Below are 20,000 nucleotides of genomic sequence, written 5' to 3'. Positions count from 1 at the left end.
CTTATGAGCCAGGTATGGTTTGAGAAGGAACAAACAACATACATACATGCATACATACATACATACATACATACATACATACATACATACATACATACATACATACATACATACATACAATGAATTATAGAACATCTATATCACGGAAGCAATAGAGGACAATGCCGAGGGTATGGATCAATTCTACGGACTTTTCTAGTGCAGCTTGTCTATCATGCACTCCAGTCAGCCAACCGTACACGCACGAATTTTTTAGAAGAGGTTAAATGATGAAAATTAATGTTTTCCATGCTGTATTAAACAATGTAATAAAGCATTTACGTGGTCACTTCTACTAAATTTAGCAGCCTAATCTCCTTCAGATCACAATATAATGACATGAAAGGAGACATAGTCGGCATGCAGTCCTAGAAATATTATGCCTAAAAAATAAGACTGGTTAGTCATGAATGGAATGTTGTTAATCATAGATCTGCTCAGACATGTATAATTCGGAAACGAAAACAAATGTTAGTCCTGCATAGACTCCTAATCTTTCCATGACAAGCTACAACAAACTACAGAGAACCCAATGCATCATAATAAGTTGTACATAGGCCATACAGAATATTAATTATAAAATGAAACAAAATTTCTAAAATGTAAGACCACATGTACACGAGACGAATGGGCTGTTGCTGCAACAAACCTAGACTACAACAGTTCAAGTCACTGCATAAACAAACACCTCTAAAGATACGGACACCTATATATATATATATATATATATATATATATATATATAATATATATATATTATATATATATATATATATATTATATATATATCTATATATATATATCTATATATTATATATACGGGCACTTGTCGGCAAAAGCTGTTGAGAAAACATTAATAGTTACTTCTGTTCTCTGGTTAGAAAGTCGATTGGTAAAGCTGAGTGAATCACACATACATACATACATACATACATACATACATACATACATACATACATACATACATATATATATATAATATATATATATATATGATCTTAAACTAAGACCAAATGATCTTAAACTAAGACCGATAATAGCAGGACCAGCATGTGAAACTCACCGCCTCAGCAATTTCTTAGACACACTTCTTAAACCTTTCCTAAAACACATCAAAAGCTACGTAAGAGACGATATAGATATGCTCAACCACCTCCCTAAAACAGTCAGTGAGAAAACCCTTCTAGTATCATTCGACGTAGTTAATCTTTATTCTAACATCCCTCACAACCTAGGAATAGAAGCGATCACCTTCTGGCTGAATAACTACCCCTTTGAACTCCCAACTCGCATAAACAAAGACCTTATAATAGAAGGACTTAGATTCATTTTAGAGAACAATTATTTTATTTTTGACAATGATTTCTACAGGCAAAGATCGGGAACAGCGATGGGCACGCGTACTGCACCATCTTTTGCCAACCTAGTGATGGGATACCTCGAGAAAATACTATACCGGATGACACTCGAGAAATATGGAAACACCTTCGCCACCTATATCCATAACAACTGGAAAAGATACCTCGATGACTGTTTCATCATCTGGGACAAAGGTATAGAGAAACTTGAGGAATTTAAAATACTATTAAATGGAATAAATGACAATATACAATTCACGATGGACCACAACGAAAAAGAATTACCATTTTTAGACATCCTCATTAAGAAAACCGGCCAAAATATAGACAGATATCTACTATAAACCGACAGACTCTAAACAGTACCTACCCTTTGATTCATGCCACCCACGACACACTAGAATGAATGTCCCTTTTTGTTTAGCTAGAAGGATTTGCACCATAATATCAGACACAAACACCCGACACACACGTCTCCAGGAACTTAGAACCACACTCACAAATAGAAACTATCCACAGCCCCTAATAGACAGTGCAATCCAACGGGTACTTAAATTAAGTATAGAAGACCTGAGATAAACAAAACCAAAAAAGAAAGAACAATTAAAAACCCTTCCCTACATTTCTACACACAACCCACTCAACAATGAGGCCTTCAACACCATACTACAAAGCACAGCCCTACTAAAGGAGACCCAAAGATGAACCGGATCCTCGAAACACACACCATCATTAAAAGTAAACGGCAACCAAAATCCTTGAAAAGGATTTTAACCCAAGCTACACTGCACTCAACATCAACCACAAAACCAGCAGTTAGAAAATGTGGAAGGCCCAACTGCGGGATCTGTGTCATCTTGAAAGAAGGATCAGAATTTATACTGGAACAAGGCCACCAGTTCACCATTAGAACAAACTTCACCTGCGCATCAGAAAACTTAATTTACGTCATAACATGCGCAGGCTGCAATAGGCAGTATATAGGCCATACAAAAAATAGCTTACGTAACAGGATGGCGGTGCATAAATCACAAATTAGAAACCCTGATTACCGCAAAATACCGGTCAGCGGACACATAGATAGATGTGCTGGAAATGTAAATCCGAAATTTACAACTAACCCGCTCTATAAATTCAGTGACAACGCAACCTTCACACAACGCCAAAATAAAGAACTATATTTCATTAAAAAATTTAGACCAAGTTTAAACACCCTGGGCCAGGAATACTAAAACAAAAGATAAGTCCTCCGAAAAGGAGAAGCAAAATTCCACCACGACCGCTACTTCAAACAGACACTCACTCTGACGGAAATATACCTAAGTAAAAAAGGGAAAAAAATTCTTTCGTGCAAATCTGACCCTGATACATACGATACAGCTAAGGGTCAGACCCGATTCTGATTGGTCAACAAGTTGATGACGTCTAGCTCAGCTAGAATGGACAGGATACAAACAGGGGACAGTCATTAGTCAGAATATTGATGACGTCCTTTTCTGCTTGAATAGTCACCTAACAAGTACAGACAGGGGGCAGATCTAATGTAGCTATAAGTCGTGATTGGGCAGAATCTGCATGACGTCCCGTTCTGCTTGACTAACGAAGCGACTGGTCAGGACAGGAAAACAAACAAGAGGCAGTTATAATACAGCGATTGGTCAAAATAATGATGACGTCCCGTTCTACTTGACTAACGAAGCGACTGGTCAAAACAGGAAAACAAACAGAGGCAGTTATAATGCAGCGATTGGTCAAAATAATGATGACGTCCCGTTCTACTTGACTAAAGCCACCTAACGAAACGATTGGTCAAAACGTTGATGACGTCACGCTACGCTGAATTGACCACCTAACAGGCATTATAAAACCGAGCACTTCACAAAAACTCATTAGAACCACCCAGCGAACATCCACCATGGGTCATCACATTTGCTTAAGGTAAAAATGAATTCCTCGCTCTTTCGGAAATATCAATCTTCTGTATTGACCGCTTTCCACCACTTTGATCTGTTTTTTGTATTGAATACGTATCGCCACCGTGGGCCACTGGATCGAACACTTTGAACATATACTTCAAACTATATATCAACTATACATGAACTATATATCAACTATACATGAACTCTAAGATGTCTGACTCCGTTGTGTATTATAAATGAATTTCTTGTGTTTGACGGCATGAGCTGTCTTTTTTTATATATAACTTTTTTTGATAAAGTTCATTTCAGGAACTGAAACATGTTATAATGTATATATATAAAAATTAAAAATTGTATAATACAGCAGCATTTTCGAACTTCATTTTTTACAAATATATATATATATATATATATATAATATATATATATATATATACATACACATACATACATACATGAATACATACATACATACATACATACATACATACATACATACATACATACATACATACATACATACATACACACAAACACATGCGCATATAATGAGTAAAAGGGTAAATATTTCCTTCGGTTATGAATAACTATGGGATTACACCTAGAAATTCCCCCTCCGAGGCACAAGTCCGGGCAAGGTGTTGAAATCTCCCTCAAATCTCCCTCAAGTAACACTTCAACTGCTTGAAAATAATTAATGACACGCGTTAGATAACGCAGTCAAGTAGTGGGACCAATTATTCTCTATCTCTCCGCTATCTCTCTCTTTCTGTGCCTCTCTCTTTCTCCTTCTCTCTCAGACTTTCTCACAACCGCCTACGTGGTGGGAAGGATGCAGATGACAACTCACAGTATTCATTTCTTTCGATGCAGCTACTTCTACTCATAGCAGTAGAAGAATATGATTATTGAAATTGCATATGATGATGATGATGATGATGATGATGATTTTGAATCCCCGACATGATAACGTTTTACCTCAGATACTAGACTGTTCGTCTATAAACGGATGGTATGGTTAAATACATCGATATCCATTAACTGACTGGCACCTGCTATGTTTCCTCTATGGGAACATGAAAGGCAAAATTAAGCCCCGGTATGATTTGAACTAAGAACATAAAATAACTTATCTAAATAATTGCAAAGAATTTAGCACAAAGCTAAATGACAGTTAATCCCTCTAAAGTTGATCATGAATTCCTACCATCAATATCCTGAGGTTAATCCACCTATCTACAACCACCACCAATCCCGTCTCCTATAATAACTTGCGGTGGTCATGGTGATGGGGAAGGGTCTTGTATATTGGCTCCAAAAGTACGCATGGAATTTTAATGTTTTTGTTATTATTTATTAATACAACAACAACAACAACTACTACTACTACTACTACTACTACTACTACTACTACTACTACTAGTACTACTACTACTACTACTTGCAGTTGTAGTGATAGTAGTATAACTGATTTATTGGTTAGGAATATCAGGAATTGCCATTCCTGATATTTTGCCACTGCAAACAATATAAATGATAATGCTTTGTAGGTTTAGAAACGCGGTGCAAATTTATATGGAGAAAAGAAGTACATGCGTTTACAAACTGTCTCCAGTACTTGACCGGGCAGCGGATAGACTAGCTGACAAAATGCACTATTTGCTTGAGTAAGTAGCATTATGAGTTCAAATCTTCAGGTGATCACTATCACTTATCATCTTTCCGGGTTCGATAAAAATAAAGTGTCATTCCAAAGCAGGGAATTGGCGAAATTGTTTGAGAGTGTATTGGACAAAATATAGTATTTGTTACTGATTTTTACGTTCTGAGCGCCTAGGAAGAGCAGAAATGGATAACAGACAGACCTAAATGATTGAAAGGAATTTTCTACGGTGCACTTCCATTTCTTCTATTCCGTCACTTTCAATAATAGCAACAATATCAGTCACAGTAATGTTAACCAGAATCAGCAAACAGCGCCAGGAACCACCAACGCAACATAACAACAACAACAACAGCAACGATAAAAGCAAGACCAAGAACAACAAGAGTAACAACAACAGCAAATGTAACAACAATCAGGTATTGATTTCTATCGGTCGTTCTTTCTGTTTATTTAAAATCCAAAGCGCCAGGGAATAATACAGAAAGAAGTATTTTGTATGATAGAAAGATAAGTCATGAGAACACCCTCACAATATATACACAACCATGGGAAGACTAACTATCGCTTGTTGTAAATGTACACTATGACGTCTTAGTTTTCCAACATAAACTTCCCCATTGTACTCCTTCACACGCATACATAAAAACATATGAGAACACACACATAGCAGCACACACACACACACACACACACACACACACACACACACACACACACACACACACACACACACACACACACCACACACACACACAAACAAACACGTTCATATCGTATCTTTCGAAAGAGCTAATCTCTAAAGCGTATTTCATTAAATTTAAAACTGCGAAGTCTAATATGTAACAAGATACTGAATCTTGGTAACTTTACGAGAAAACAACTTCGTGGACACTCAGTCTGCTAAAAATATCTGCCAAGACTGCCTAAAATCATACATCTTACAGTCTTAAAAAAGAGAAACACACGAACAATCTACTGCCAGACAAACTGTATACGAAACAGAAAAATAAAACGGGTTGTCCGTCGTCTTTTATCTGATGACTGCACAATAAAGAAAGACTTAGTACTAAACAACACTAATAACATTGAATCGTTTCTAACAGAATGCCTACTTATTAGTGTGCAATTAAGCAACCAAAGGTAGTTAAATTGGAAAAATTCAATTTTATCTGTGGCTATGGTGACACTAACTTTTGGTTGAAGCATTTAAAATATCACCAAATCATGTCTAGAGCTGTATTCTATAAAATCTATTAATGGTCCCTGCATTATACATGTTCACGTTAATTTACTTCATAAAGATTAGTTAAGGTAAAAGTTTTTACTCGAGGAACGATTACATGTAGCTCACCTTCTTGAACTTTGGCATCTCTTTCATTCACTTTGGAACATAAACCTGTTTAACTACAGTTTTCTTAATTTCGAAAAACAAGCCAGAGATATGTGAGCGCGCGCACGCACTCACGCAAACACACACAAGTACAGAGAGAGAGCGAGAGAGTGAGAAGACACACATATAGTATTACAAAACATATATATAAATGCACGTATTTGGATGCGTATATGTGTACTCTGTTAAACATAGTGAGTGAGTATTTAGCAATGCGTCCGTGAATAGTTGATGTGTTGGATGTCTTCCTGATGAAATAACAATGACTCTTGAAATATGTATATACACTATTACCTAATTTTTATATCTACATAAACGTATCCCTATACGAAACGTCGTAACTTTGAGTGCTGACTCTCAATTCTATAGGAAGTCTGTAGAGATAAACTTAAAAATCCCCCCCACACACACAAATGCACATTTTTTCCACATATATGTACATATCGTCGGCTCATTTTTACTCCAATGATTTCTGAATGACATCAAGTTATTCTACTACTGTTTCATTAGCATTTTCTACTTCGTCTAAGGTTCCTCATTAGCCATTTGATATAATCTAGTTTTTGTCAATTCATAAAATTTACTATAATAAATATATTCTAAGCTTTTTGAAAAACATTTTATACTTTTTGAATTTTGCTTGAAAAGTAAATTGCAAAAAGCTATGCCTGTAAAAGGAGTGAAGTAGTAGGGAAAATGTAAACGCAAGAGTGATAACATAATTGAATCTGTGAAAATACAGGACAAGAAAAGTGAAAACTTAAAAATATTGCAGGCAACTGAAATGAAAAAGATATGATTTTAGTTACATTCAGTTGTAAAAATATGCTCTCTCTTTAGATTCTAAATCAGCCTGTGAAGAAAATTCTGTATGGAAGTTCTTTTATTTACTCCTTATAAAATAAAATATGGTGTTTGATGGGAAGGATTTGAAATACTTATATATGATGAAGATGTAGCCGATCTTTCAGAATTTAAAAATATTAAGTTATGTCCCTTTCATGTTTTCTAACTATAACTGATCTGGCATTTAAACATAGAGAAAAGCGGCGAGCTGGCAGAAATGTTAGCACGCCGGGCGAAATGCTTAGCGGTATTACGTCTGCCGCTACGTTCTGAATTCAAATTCCGCCGAGGTCGACTTTGCCTTTCATACTTTCGGGGTCGATAAATTAAGTACCAGTTACGCACTAGTGTCGATGTAATCGACTAAATCCCGTTGTCTGTCCTTGTTTCTCCCCTCTATGTTTAGCCCCGTGTGGGCAATAAAGAAATATGAAACGTCAGCATGCCGGGCGAAATGCTTAGCGGTATTTCGTCTCCCTTTACGTTCTTAGTTCAAATAATTTCGCCGAGGTCGACTTTGCCTTTCATCCTTTCGGGATCGATAGATTAAGTACCAGTTGCGTACTGGGGTTGATCTAATCAACTGGCTCCCTCCCCCAAAATTTCAGGCCTTGTACATAGAGTAGGAAAGAATTAAGTATAGAGAAATTAAACATCAGTTTAGGATGCAATTTAACTAAAAGTTCAACTAAGGATGCCTTATAAGGCAATGGTATCTTGTCAGCTCAGAAATGATGAGAGATAAATGGTGTGGTTGTTTTAGTGAAGACTACATGCTTCCATTAAAAAATGAAAATTAAAAATTAAAACCTATTCTGACTAGAGACAAAAGATTCGAAATCCATATTTCTGAAGCCCTAAAAATCCAACACTCTTGGGATTTTGATACCTAGGATAACTCATATCTTCTATAAACGTGACCAAAAAATCTTCCTTTTCCAAAATTCATAAACTTTGATTTACCTTCCTCGATTTAAGTATAAACCATTGAGTATAATCCCAGTTAGAGATGCCTATAAGAGGATGCTATGGGGAAAGAAAATGTCTCATCGTATTGAACGACATTACCATTATGCTGCCCAAGGTCACCATAGACTTGTCTTTAAGCTTTTCTCCCTATTTTTTCATCCGAACTCACACAGAAAGCATATTCCATCTTCAAATGCAATATTTTAAAGGTTCTGCTTTCTTGAGTTTTCCATATTTAATTAATTGATTATACAATCACTCCTATGGCCGCATTTTCCCAGAGGCAGAAACAAGGAAAATGCTCCTTGTATTTGAATACTATTCTTTTAAAAACTTTTCATATAATTTTTCCAAAATTTAATTGTTTTCCATACTTACAGTTGAAAAAATCTCAATGACAGAAAACCGGTATTGAAATGTTTTTTATAAAATTATTTTAGCATTTTCTACCTTGACTTTTCTCTCTCTCTCTCTCTCACTCATTCTCGCTCTCTCTCTCTCTCTCTCTCTCTCTCTCTCTCTCTCCCTATATATATATATATATATATATATATATATATATACATATATACATGCATACATATATATACATACTTACATGAATCCATATACATAAATGCATACATACATATAAATACATACATACATGTAAATACATATATATATGTACATATCTGTGTGTGTGTCGGTTTGTGTGTGTGTACTATTCCCTTTGCATGTTTGTGTATCTGCACTGTTGTGATATAGCTATCTATGTGTGTGCGCGTGTGTATGTGAGTTTCATTCTCTTCTCATTAAATTTGTAAGATTTATAGAGTTTATCATATGTTATTAGCGATGTTGATAATGCATTTACGTATTGATCGGACCGTTAATTATAACGGCGTGCTGTTAATCTGTGACAAGTTAATATCCTTTCCAGAAGTCATTTGGGTTTCTGGTGCATTGTAATTAACTCTACAGATTCTTAGGAGCCGTTTTTTTTTTACAACGCAATGGATTTATTTCCTACCTCTGTACAAAGTTGGCCCAGCAGCCATATTTTACGGAAAACAGTTTTAATAATCTCTACAAGCTCCAGGATTCGAGTCATAATAATTAGTTTTGCTATGGGCGTAATTCATAGCTATTATGGGTGTATAAATCATGAGATACGACTCTGATGATATTGCGTGTGATAATCAATGGTCTATCAATTATTATTAACAGCTTTTCGCCCTTGCTTATACTCTCAGTTCAAATTTCGCTTCGATTGAGACTTTGCCTTTCATCCTTTCGGGGTCGTGAAAACAAGCACTGGGGTCGATGTAATCGACTTAGCCCCACGCCCCAAAGAAACCCTCTCAACACATGGCTATGATGCTCCCCCACTACTTCTGCTCGTGATCAGAGATGCACGTATCGTCAGCCACTAAGGGACATGCTCAACTGGTTATGGTCAAACAACTGACAAGCAAATCTGTGGTATTGAGCAGAAATTTGCCAATATGAGAGCTACTGCCTAGTACTGCATCAGGGAATTTATTATTATTATTATTATTATATTATTATTATTATTATTATTATTATTATTATTGAGGCAGTGAGCTGGAAGAATCGTTAGCACACCAGTCGCAATGCTAAGCAGTATTTCGTCTGTCTATGTTCTGAGTTTAAATTCTGCCGAGGTCGACATTGGGTTTCATCCTAAATTAAGTACCAGTAAAACATTGGGGTCGATGTAATCGATTATCCCCCTTCCACAAATTTCAGGCCTTGTGCCTATAGTAGAAAGGATTATTATTATTATTATTATTATTATTATTATTATTATTATTATTATTATTATTATTATTATTATTGTTGTTGTTGTTGTTGTTGTTGTTATTATAATGCATGTATTTATATCTGTGTGTTTTTGTGTCTGCGTTTGTCCTCCCATCACTGTTTGGAGACTGGTGTTGGTGTGTTTACGTCCTCGTAACTTAGGATTCGGCAAAAGAGACTGATAGAATAAGAGCTAGATTTAAGAAATACGTCCCGAGGTTGGTTTGTTCGACTAAAACTCACCAATGTGGTGCTCCAGCATGGCCGCAGTCAAATGACTGAAATAAGTAAAAGAATAAAAGGATAGTTCCAATGGGAACAGAAATAAACCAGCACCGGTTGTCAAGAATTGATGGGTACAACACAAGTTCACGCGCTCGCTCACACATAAATAAAAACGACCGGCTTCTTTCAGTTTCCGTTTACCGAATTCACACACAATACTATAATAGAAGGTACATACCCAAGATGACACTCAATGGGATTGAATCTGAGATCACATGGTTGGCGAGCAAGCTTCTTAACCAGAGAGAAATTTAACTGCTACTTCTAGCAAGTTTACTGGCTGTATCGGTGCTTCTAGTTGGGTGCGTTCTATTTATTTACATCTTTTAGTCTTTTTATATACCATGGGCTTCATTGTATAATGTATCTTTTATTAAGAACAATTGGATATTGTCTGAAGCAGACTTAGCTGCTACTTCTAGCAATTCGAGCATAAACACTTCCTGACGGTATCGTTGTTTTCATCGCATTACTACGTGTATAAATTCATATCTATCTTTTATATTCTTTTTCTGCTACTAATTTAATTTATTAGAAATTCACCAAGGAATACACACGTAACGGATAGAAGTAAACTCTTACTGAATTGAAAAGTGTTTTAGAAAATAAAAAGACAATAATAATAAGACCATCAGAAATGATAATACAAAAAAAGCAAAGAAAATAATAATATAATAAACTAATTCAGAAAAATAATCATAAAAAATACATAAAAACCATTAACTAAAAATAAAGTTTATCTCAAGGTAATTTAGCGTTCTAAAATGGGGAAAATGTTTTATTTCGAGTTCATGGATATATAAATTTCGAATGAAAAGTTATGAAGAACCTTTAAAGAGAAGTCAGTGCTGACAAACTTAAACCACTCACTCTCAAAACCTACTCCCTCATACACGCACGTGTACACCCAGGTGCACTCACACGTATATATTATTCCATACGTGTATACAGAAACTAATAGATATATACGTATGTATGCATACATTTAAGTATCTATGTATATATGTATGCATGTAGAGAAATACGCACACACACATACACACACACATACATACATACATACATACATACATACATACATACATACATACATACATACATACATGCAATGCATACATATATGGAGCCATATAATAATGAAATCATCAATAAATAAATAAATAGACATTCTTAGAATACATAGGAAATATATGTTGAATAAAATTTAAACTTACAGAGTGTTGTCATATTTTATTCTTGATATTACCCAAGGTATTAAAAATAGCAGTGGAAAGCCTGGAAAATAAATACAAAACATTATAATATAATTCTGTATAACACCATTTGGAAAAGAACAGTAGAATATATTTTAACATTCAAATGTTGCCTAGGTCAATTTTGGCTATTTTCATTCTTCTCTAGGTCGATGGAATATGTATTAGAGAAGTTCAATATATTTCCCCACAAGTTCATGGGGTATGCGCTTATGTAATATATGACTACTATATAATGAAGATATGCTATAGATTGTCACACTCACTAAAGGGCTAGAAAATATTCATTACATCCTCAGTTCTTAAATGAAAAGAAAAAAACCCAGAAGAGGTGGTTGCATTGAAATGCATTTGATAATAGATCTCGATGCGGCGCCTTAATCAAATGTTGCCCATCTATGACCTTTTTCAAAGGCCACGTTATAAAATATGGTCTTCTACTTTTCATGATGGTGCAGCACGTCTTGATGAATATTTGACTCTTATTTATAACAGGAAGACTGCACAGAAAGAACCTTTTAACTGTTGGGATGAAATAGAAAGATGAGTTATTTGGATCAAAGAAAGAGGTCATAGTTTCAATACACCAATATGTGTTTATTGTTAAAAACAAATTAATCGGACACGATGGTTCGAAGAGAACAGCAAGAGAAGCCAAAGCTGTTTTTATGCAGTGGTGTAATTATGGATTGCTTCTCTAGTTACGAGAACAAGAGAGAAATAGCGAAAGTGTGAGTTAGAGTGGTATACGAGCGCTGTTTGTTATAGTGTAATTCTAGAGTAAGTAGCAACACATATAGTTTGCTTGCAGCGCTTCATTCTTGACAAGTTTTACTAGCAAGTTCAACAGCTGACATGATGCTCGTATATCTTCTTTCTATTCCCTTATCTGATCGTCGTCTCTGCCTTTTGGAAAGACTTTATGTGCCCTACACTGGATAGTTTCCGGTTACCATAATCAAGTGTATTCGTTAATATTAGATAGTTAATATTGTCCCTAACGTCAATTAGTCAATGTTGATATATATCCAAAGGAAACTAATAGTTAACTTCTTGACAACATAATCAGTTTATTTGAAGAGTTTGCTTACCGAAAATTTCTCAACTGGGAAAAAACGATTTGCAGTTTCAAATATTAGGCTGATAGCTGCTATAAACTCATGTCAGTATGTCTGCAGATAGCATCTAAGTATTCATAAACATTTTTTAAATGTTCAAATTAAGACTCTATGGGGATGGAACCATATCTTCTTTACTCTTTACTCTCTCTCACTCTCTCTCTCTGTTACTTGTTTCAGTCATTTGACTGCGGCCATGCTGGAGCAACGCCTTTAGTCGAAAAAATCGACCCCCAGGACATATTCTTTGTAAGCCTAGTACTTATTCTATGGGTCTCTTTTGCCGAACCGCTAAGTTACAGGGACGTAAACACACCAGCATCGGTTGTCAAGCGATGTTGAGGGCACAAACACAGACACACAAACACACACACATATATATACGTATATACGACAGGCTTCTTTCAGTTTCCGTCTACCAAATCCACTCACAAGTCTTTGGTCGGCCCGAGGTTATAGTAGAAGACACTCGCCCAAGGTGCCACGCAGTGGGATTGAACCCGGAGCCATGTGGTTGGTAAGCAAGCTACTTACCACACAGCCACTATGTAATGTCAATTTGAGTTAATACCAAGGTTAACGTCTAAATAATGGGTCATTCCATAATGCGTTTTTTACCTCCGCCAAGGAAGGAGGTTATGTTTTCATTGGCGTTGGTTTATCTGTCTCTCCGTCTGTGTGCAAAATAACTCAAAAAGTTGTGAACGGTATTTAATGAAACTTGCAGGAAAAGTTAGTAATGACACAAAGAACAGATGATGAAATTTTGGTAGTGATCCGGGATTTTTTATGGATTCTAAAAGGATTTTTCATTTGTTATATTTACTTTACATAAAGTATTACAATGTTACGTTCTTTGATTATCTTCCTCGAAAACACATCGTTTCCACGTAATCTATGGTGGCATTGGCGTTTAGAGACAGAGTTGATGATGACGATGGTCGAGATAAGTATGGGAGAAGGATAAAATAGTATCGGTGGTTATAATGGCGACAGGAGCGGTGTAATGTGTGATGCTGCAGTGATGGTGGTAATAGTGGTGTTGATGATAGTGTTAGTTGTGTGATGGTGGAATTGCTGTGGTTATACTGGCTGTGGTGGTGAAAGTGACTGTCAAGGTAACCGTCATGATAACATTGATGGCGGTGTATGTGGTTGAAGTGGAAGCAATGACAATGCTGCTGATGATGATGTTGGTGATTGTGAACTGCTTCAGATGATTTCTGTTTTTAAAGGTTTTTTTCTTAAAATCATATGGCTGCGTTATTCTTTTACCCCCGCTAAGGAAGTTATGTTTTGCCGGCGTTGGTTTGGAAAATTGGTCGATTTTCAGCATGCGTGCATATGGGTGGAAATGAGCTGCTTGGCGGAAGTCTGCACTCTCCGAGTGCTTTTCTAGTTTATATTTGTCTTATTTTTCAAAATTAATATAAAAAAAGTTATTTTTTAAATCTAAAATATACACTCCTTCATTTTCTACAATATTCTTCCATGTATCTGGCATACTTGCAAGGCCCCTCTTGGAATGTCATTCTCGCTGTATGTGGCCGAGCATTATCCTGATAGAAGAACACTTTTCCTCTTGAAACCGAAGGTGGTCATTTTCCATTGGCACACAGATGTCTAAAGATGGTTGAATGACGAAATCCAAGCTTCTCTGCAAGTTCCTCAATATTTACGGTAGGATTTTGTTCCACCAGAATTTGCAGGACGTTCTCATCGAGCTCTACAGATCTTCCAGGACGAGGCTCATCTTCTAGGCTGTGGTTTTAGGTTCGGAATTTCTTGAATCGCCATTGACACTGGCTTACGCTTACTGCCCGACTCCCATATACTGCATTAATATTTCTCACACTTTCCGTTGCCTTGTTGCCTTTATTGAACTCATAAAACAAAATATGCCGAATATGCTTCTTTGACAATTCCATTATAGCTTTAAAATAATAACTGTTAAAATTGAACTGCACTCTTCAAAATTTGCTTTAAGAATAAGTACAAGGTAAAATTACTACCTGCTTTTATAGCAAGTTGATGCAGGCAGTTTATCACGTACCCTTCCAGCTTTTAGTTCATACAATTGAAAAAAATCGCATTATTTATGGGATGACCCAGTACATCATACATGCCCAGCAAGTTTGGGGAAAGGTGAAGTCGACCTCGTAGGGATTTGAACTCAAACCATGAGGACGTATGAAATACAGCTAAGCATTTTGGCCGGCGTGCTAACGATTCTGCCAGCTCGATACCAATAATAAAACAAGGAATATTAAAGACTATTGAAGAATTGTACATGTTTTTTTTGTTATTTCTTCACTTCTGTGAATTCTTCGTATAAAGATGCTGATCTCAACTAAGAATCACTGCTCTTTCGTGGATATTTATATCTTTTACTTTTATTTATTTCAATCATTAGACTGCGTCCATGCCGTAGCACTATTTTGAAAAGTTGAGTTGACAAAATCCACAATACTACTTTAAAATCTAGTACTTATTCTATCATTTTCTTTTTGCCTAAACGCTAATTTACGAAGACGTGAACAAACCGTCTTACGTACTTTAATTCATGAAAGAGAACTTCATTAACTTGATATAACTCCATTCTGCAGTTCTCATGTGACTGAATAGGCATCAAATTCACTCTTTTACAACATGTATTTTCTTTCTTGATGATCATCTGGTAAATCTTTAGGAATGCGGCGATCGAAAACATAGACACTGCTCTACATAAATTGATATCATAATTATATTACATACCTGATGTCCGTGCGTGTATGCACATGCATGCGCAGAGGCACACACATATGTACATATGTGTGCGTACATTCGTGTGTACGTGTGTACGTATGTACTTTTACATATTTAATATATATCTATATCTATCAACATATGTATACATACATACATACGCGCGCACACACAAACACACACATACACACACACACACACACACACACACACACACACACACACACACACACACACACAGAGTTTATAAATGAGAGACAGATATCCACTCTGTCAACACCTCAAATGTAAAACTTCTTCCCCGAAGACAGAGGCCGGTATTACACGAGAATAGGATAAATTTATAATCATTGTTTTGGACCACCAAGCCCCCAGAAACAGCATTGATCCCGTAAAATTCTTATTCAACCCCTTTAATTCCTGATATCATTTCTATTCTGTGTAAGTTGGAGATATGTACATATTTTGTATTAAATGTTTTTGATATTTAATATTTAATAATTTTTGTATATCGACTTACCTAACTTGCTTATCCTTACATTTACTCCTCTCCCCGCGTGCTCTCTCTCTCTCTCTCTCTCTCTCTCTCTCCTCTCTCCCACTCTCTCTCCATATATATATATAATCAGGTTAATGAAAGAAAAAGGAGACGAGGAAACTATATGTCGAGTCAGACAAGCAAAAACATACAACTGTAAACATGTAGAAATATAAAGCTAACCGAAATAAAGCGATCAAAGAAATGCATGGTGAAGTTAAAAGCGCCAAATGAAGGGAAAAAAAGAGAGAATCTCACGATTCAGTTGATCTTCCTCATCAAACATGTATTAAGAGAGACATGAAAAAAGTGAAAAACATGTACGCTGCCAAATTAAAAATCTCTGCTTATATGGTCTGAGACAGAAGTACAACCAACAGTTTTCATGTGCAAATATGACTTGGTAACATGTGTCATGCTTTCACTGGTTGTTTTAGGTACTTACGAGGTAGATGTGAGCATAAACAGATACTCTCTTTGTGCCCTAAACATCGACCCAGCGGAATATCCAGGATGTAAGAACTGAATATAAGACTGTGCCAGCATAGGGTTGGTATTTATTACAGGTGGGTAGGTTATTCATCCACCCATTCCTTTTCACTCCCCACTATTCATGATTGGGAGCCATAGGGGTAGAGGCCGAAAGCATCTTCTATTTAGGCCTTACCAGCAGTAACCGTCCCAACACTTTCCAGCTGGATTCCCAAGCATGACCAACTAAGACTATGGATATCATCCAACCACCACTTTCTAGGACTATTGTAAAGCATTCTGCCAGTTGGCTCGGCTTGAAGAATCTGCCTAGCAATCCTTTTCTACGATATATTAATCACTTCTCTGTATTACCAGAGCTGTGACATGTCAATGCAGAAAAGTAGCGGCTCGACCTGGAGAGATTTTCTGATCTTCCAACTGCGTCGCTTATCAAATAAAGTTACTCCAGAATCCCCCCCCAAAAGTCCCATATCGGTAATTTACATTCGCAATTGTATTCTTTCAGTCATTATCCTACATTAATAAGTATACTAGAGAAACGTAAAATAAAGAACTTAGCTTATAGACACAACTCATCTCTCCGTTCACAACATGGAACTTCGGATACTTTACCGGTGAGTGTGTTAAATAACCGGGCACTAAAAGAGAATGACTAACCCCGGACACGACAATATATATATATATATATATATATATATATATATATATATATATATATATATACATCAAATATAGGATAACATTTTTCGAAAGAAATTTTATCAATGGCCAGCATATTAAAAAATTCATTTAAAGGTAAAATTTATAAACAACTTATAAACAAGGAACAAGGGCGAAAGAAAAAAGATAATAACGGAATTTTTTAGAAATTTCTGTCGGTTTTCTTCGAGACGCGTGCTTATAGTGATTAATTATAAGGTTATGGACGATGTTTCTAATTTCGGCATATTTGGCATTAGAAATTTTTTCTTTTGCCCTTTTTTATAAGTTGTATATATATATACATACACACACACACACACACACACACATATATATATATATATAATATATTAATAAAGAAAATAAAACATATGCATATATATAAACATATATGTACGTACCTACCTCTACATGTACATATACACGCATATATGAGTACAGGACACCAAAAAGGACGTCGAACACAATGAAAAACGAAAACATAAACACAAACCAAAGGAACTGAACATTTATTTAAAAACAGCAAAAAAGAAAAATAGAATACAGGACAATTAACACAAGGAAAAACCTCTTCTTCAGTCGCTAAAGCTTTCATCTACTCTACGTTTCGAAGGATAAAAGCGAGACGTGTCTTCGACAAGAAAACTTTCCTTCCTGCGAAAAGCAAATCAATTAAAATTCCGAGATCTTTTCGCAGAGGTGTAAAAAATAGTAACAACAGGACAGTAACGACAGTGCAAATTGTAAACAGTATAAGACAGGACAAGGAAAACAAGATAAGAAGAGCTGTTGACGCCGAACGAAAAAATGTATTGCAAACGCAGAATTTGTTATGGACGACGAGCGGAGAAAAAAGAGTGTCGTCTATTACCTTGAAAGAGCCAGGCGAGAGAGACAGCAGCGGAAGTGACGTCGTGGGTGAACGACGGGAAGGGGGGAGGAGGAGCAAGAGAAAGGGAGAGGAGAAGGGGAATGGCTGCGAGGAAACCATGAAGAATGGAGAGGGGGAGAGAGAGAGTGAAGAATGAGAGAGAGGAAGAGACAAGTTAAGTAGAGGAAAAGGAAAACAAAGAATGAAGGCTGAGAAAGGGATGGGACAGAAAGGTTAAGAGTGCGCGTGAGAATTAATATCAAGAACAAAAACTTGATATAAAGAACAATCTTATATGCATACATATATATATATATACATATATATGCACACACACACACATACGCACACACATATATATACATGTGTGTATGTCTGTGTGTGTATTATCACAGGAACATTTTCAGCATAGACATGCAAAACCTTTAAAAAGAACATAAATCTCTCACGTAATGTAAAATAATTACAAACAAGATTTAAAATTAGTAAACTCCCAAATAGAAATAAACATATTAAGAGATGCACGTGTAAACTAATGGTGCGGGCATTTGAGCAAAGTCATTATATTTAGATATATCATGTTTACAATAATGTTATTCCTCCCACGCATGCACGTCACATAAATGTGTGCAAAAAGTCCTTTATACGCCACACAAAGACGTACATGTAGGCACGCACTAAGCCAATTTGGAGATATTGTTAAATACGTGTCAGTTGAAGAGTGACCAACAGAAGCTTATTTATAATATCTTTGAAACAGTCTCAACACCATAATTTCACACACACACACACACACACAACATTATATATATATATATATATTTCTCTCTCTCTCTGCAATATATATATATATACATACATACATACATACATATAAATACATATATACATACATATATATATACATATATATAATATATATATATATATATATATATATATATATATATATATATAATAGTATTATATATATATATATATATATATATATGTATATATATATATATATATATATATATATATATATATATATATATATATATATATTAGATATAGAGATAGGAGAGAGAGAGAGAGAGAGAGAGAGAAGAATACAATGTACATTCGAACACATAAGAGATATCCAGAAAATAGGAAATCTGACTCACTAGAAAGAGCACTTTCGGAATTACAGCAATTAGTGGCTTGGTGTTTAACTGCTCTTTCTAGTGAGTCAGATATCCCATTTTCTGGGTATCTCTTATGTGTTCGACTGTACACTGTATTCTTCTTTGAATAATGTATAGTCTATTGACTAAATGTTTTCTTTCTCGCTTGACCACTGGCAGCTAAGAATTTTTTCGATAAATATTCTTGCTACCCTGAGATTTTATATATATTATATATATATATATATATTATAGATATATATATAGATATATATAGATATATATATATATTATATATATATATAGGTGAAAATAAAAAATATATGCATACATACAAACATATATGTAGTAACCTACATCTACATGTATATATACATGCATATAAATAATTATACGTGAGACAGGGACATCACAATAAGACGATGAAACGGAAGGTCGTTCCGTTCGTCGTTCCGTTCCACTTCTGGTTCTGTTTTTTTATATTATATATATATATACTATATATATATATATATATTAATATATATTATATAAGATATATATACATATAATACATACACTATACATATGATGTATGTATATATAAAGCCTTTTTGTGTAACGCAGTGGTATTTGTTTACGTGTGTATGTGCATGTGCTTCTATATATCAGTGTCAAAGCTAATTTTCAAAATAAACATTTCTTCTCTATTTATAGGGAACGCGACCATTTTCTTATTTGATTTCTTCTAATTCATAGATTATATGCTATTATATAGCTCTGAATTCTAACTAATACGGAATACTGTGAACACTGTGTAAGATTATACATGAGAACCAATAACATTTAAAATAACGAAATTTTCACTTGATG

General features: G+C 35.2%; 1 protein-coding gene across 1 annotated transcript in view; it reads right to left on the bottom strand.

Annotated features, from left to right (window-relative positions):
• Positions 1 to 20,000, bottom strand: part of LOC115210538 (glucagon-like peptide 1 receptor) — a 455,844-nt gene that overhangs the window by 98,159 nt on the left and 337,685 nt on the right. Inside the window, exon 9 of the mRNA XM_036502642.1 lies at positions 11,493 to 11,553. Coding sequence (XP_036358535.1) covers positions 11,493 to 11,553 — 61 coding nt within the window. The remainder of the gene's footprint in view (positions 1 to 11,492; positions 11,554 to 20,000) is intronic.

This window comes from Octopus sinensis, linkage group LG4, assembly GCF_006345805.1.
Source record: "Octopus sinensis linkage group LG4, ASM634580v1, whole genome shotgun sequence".
NCBI lineage: Eukaryota > Metazoa > Mollusca > Cephalopoda > Octopoda > Octopodidae > Octopus > Octopus sinensis.
The sequence above is the reverse complement of the archived record's forward strand: the minus strand, read 5'-3'. Positions and strand labels throughout refer to the sequence as shown.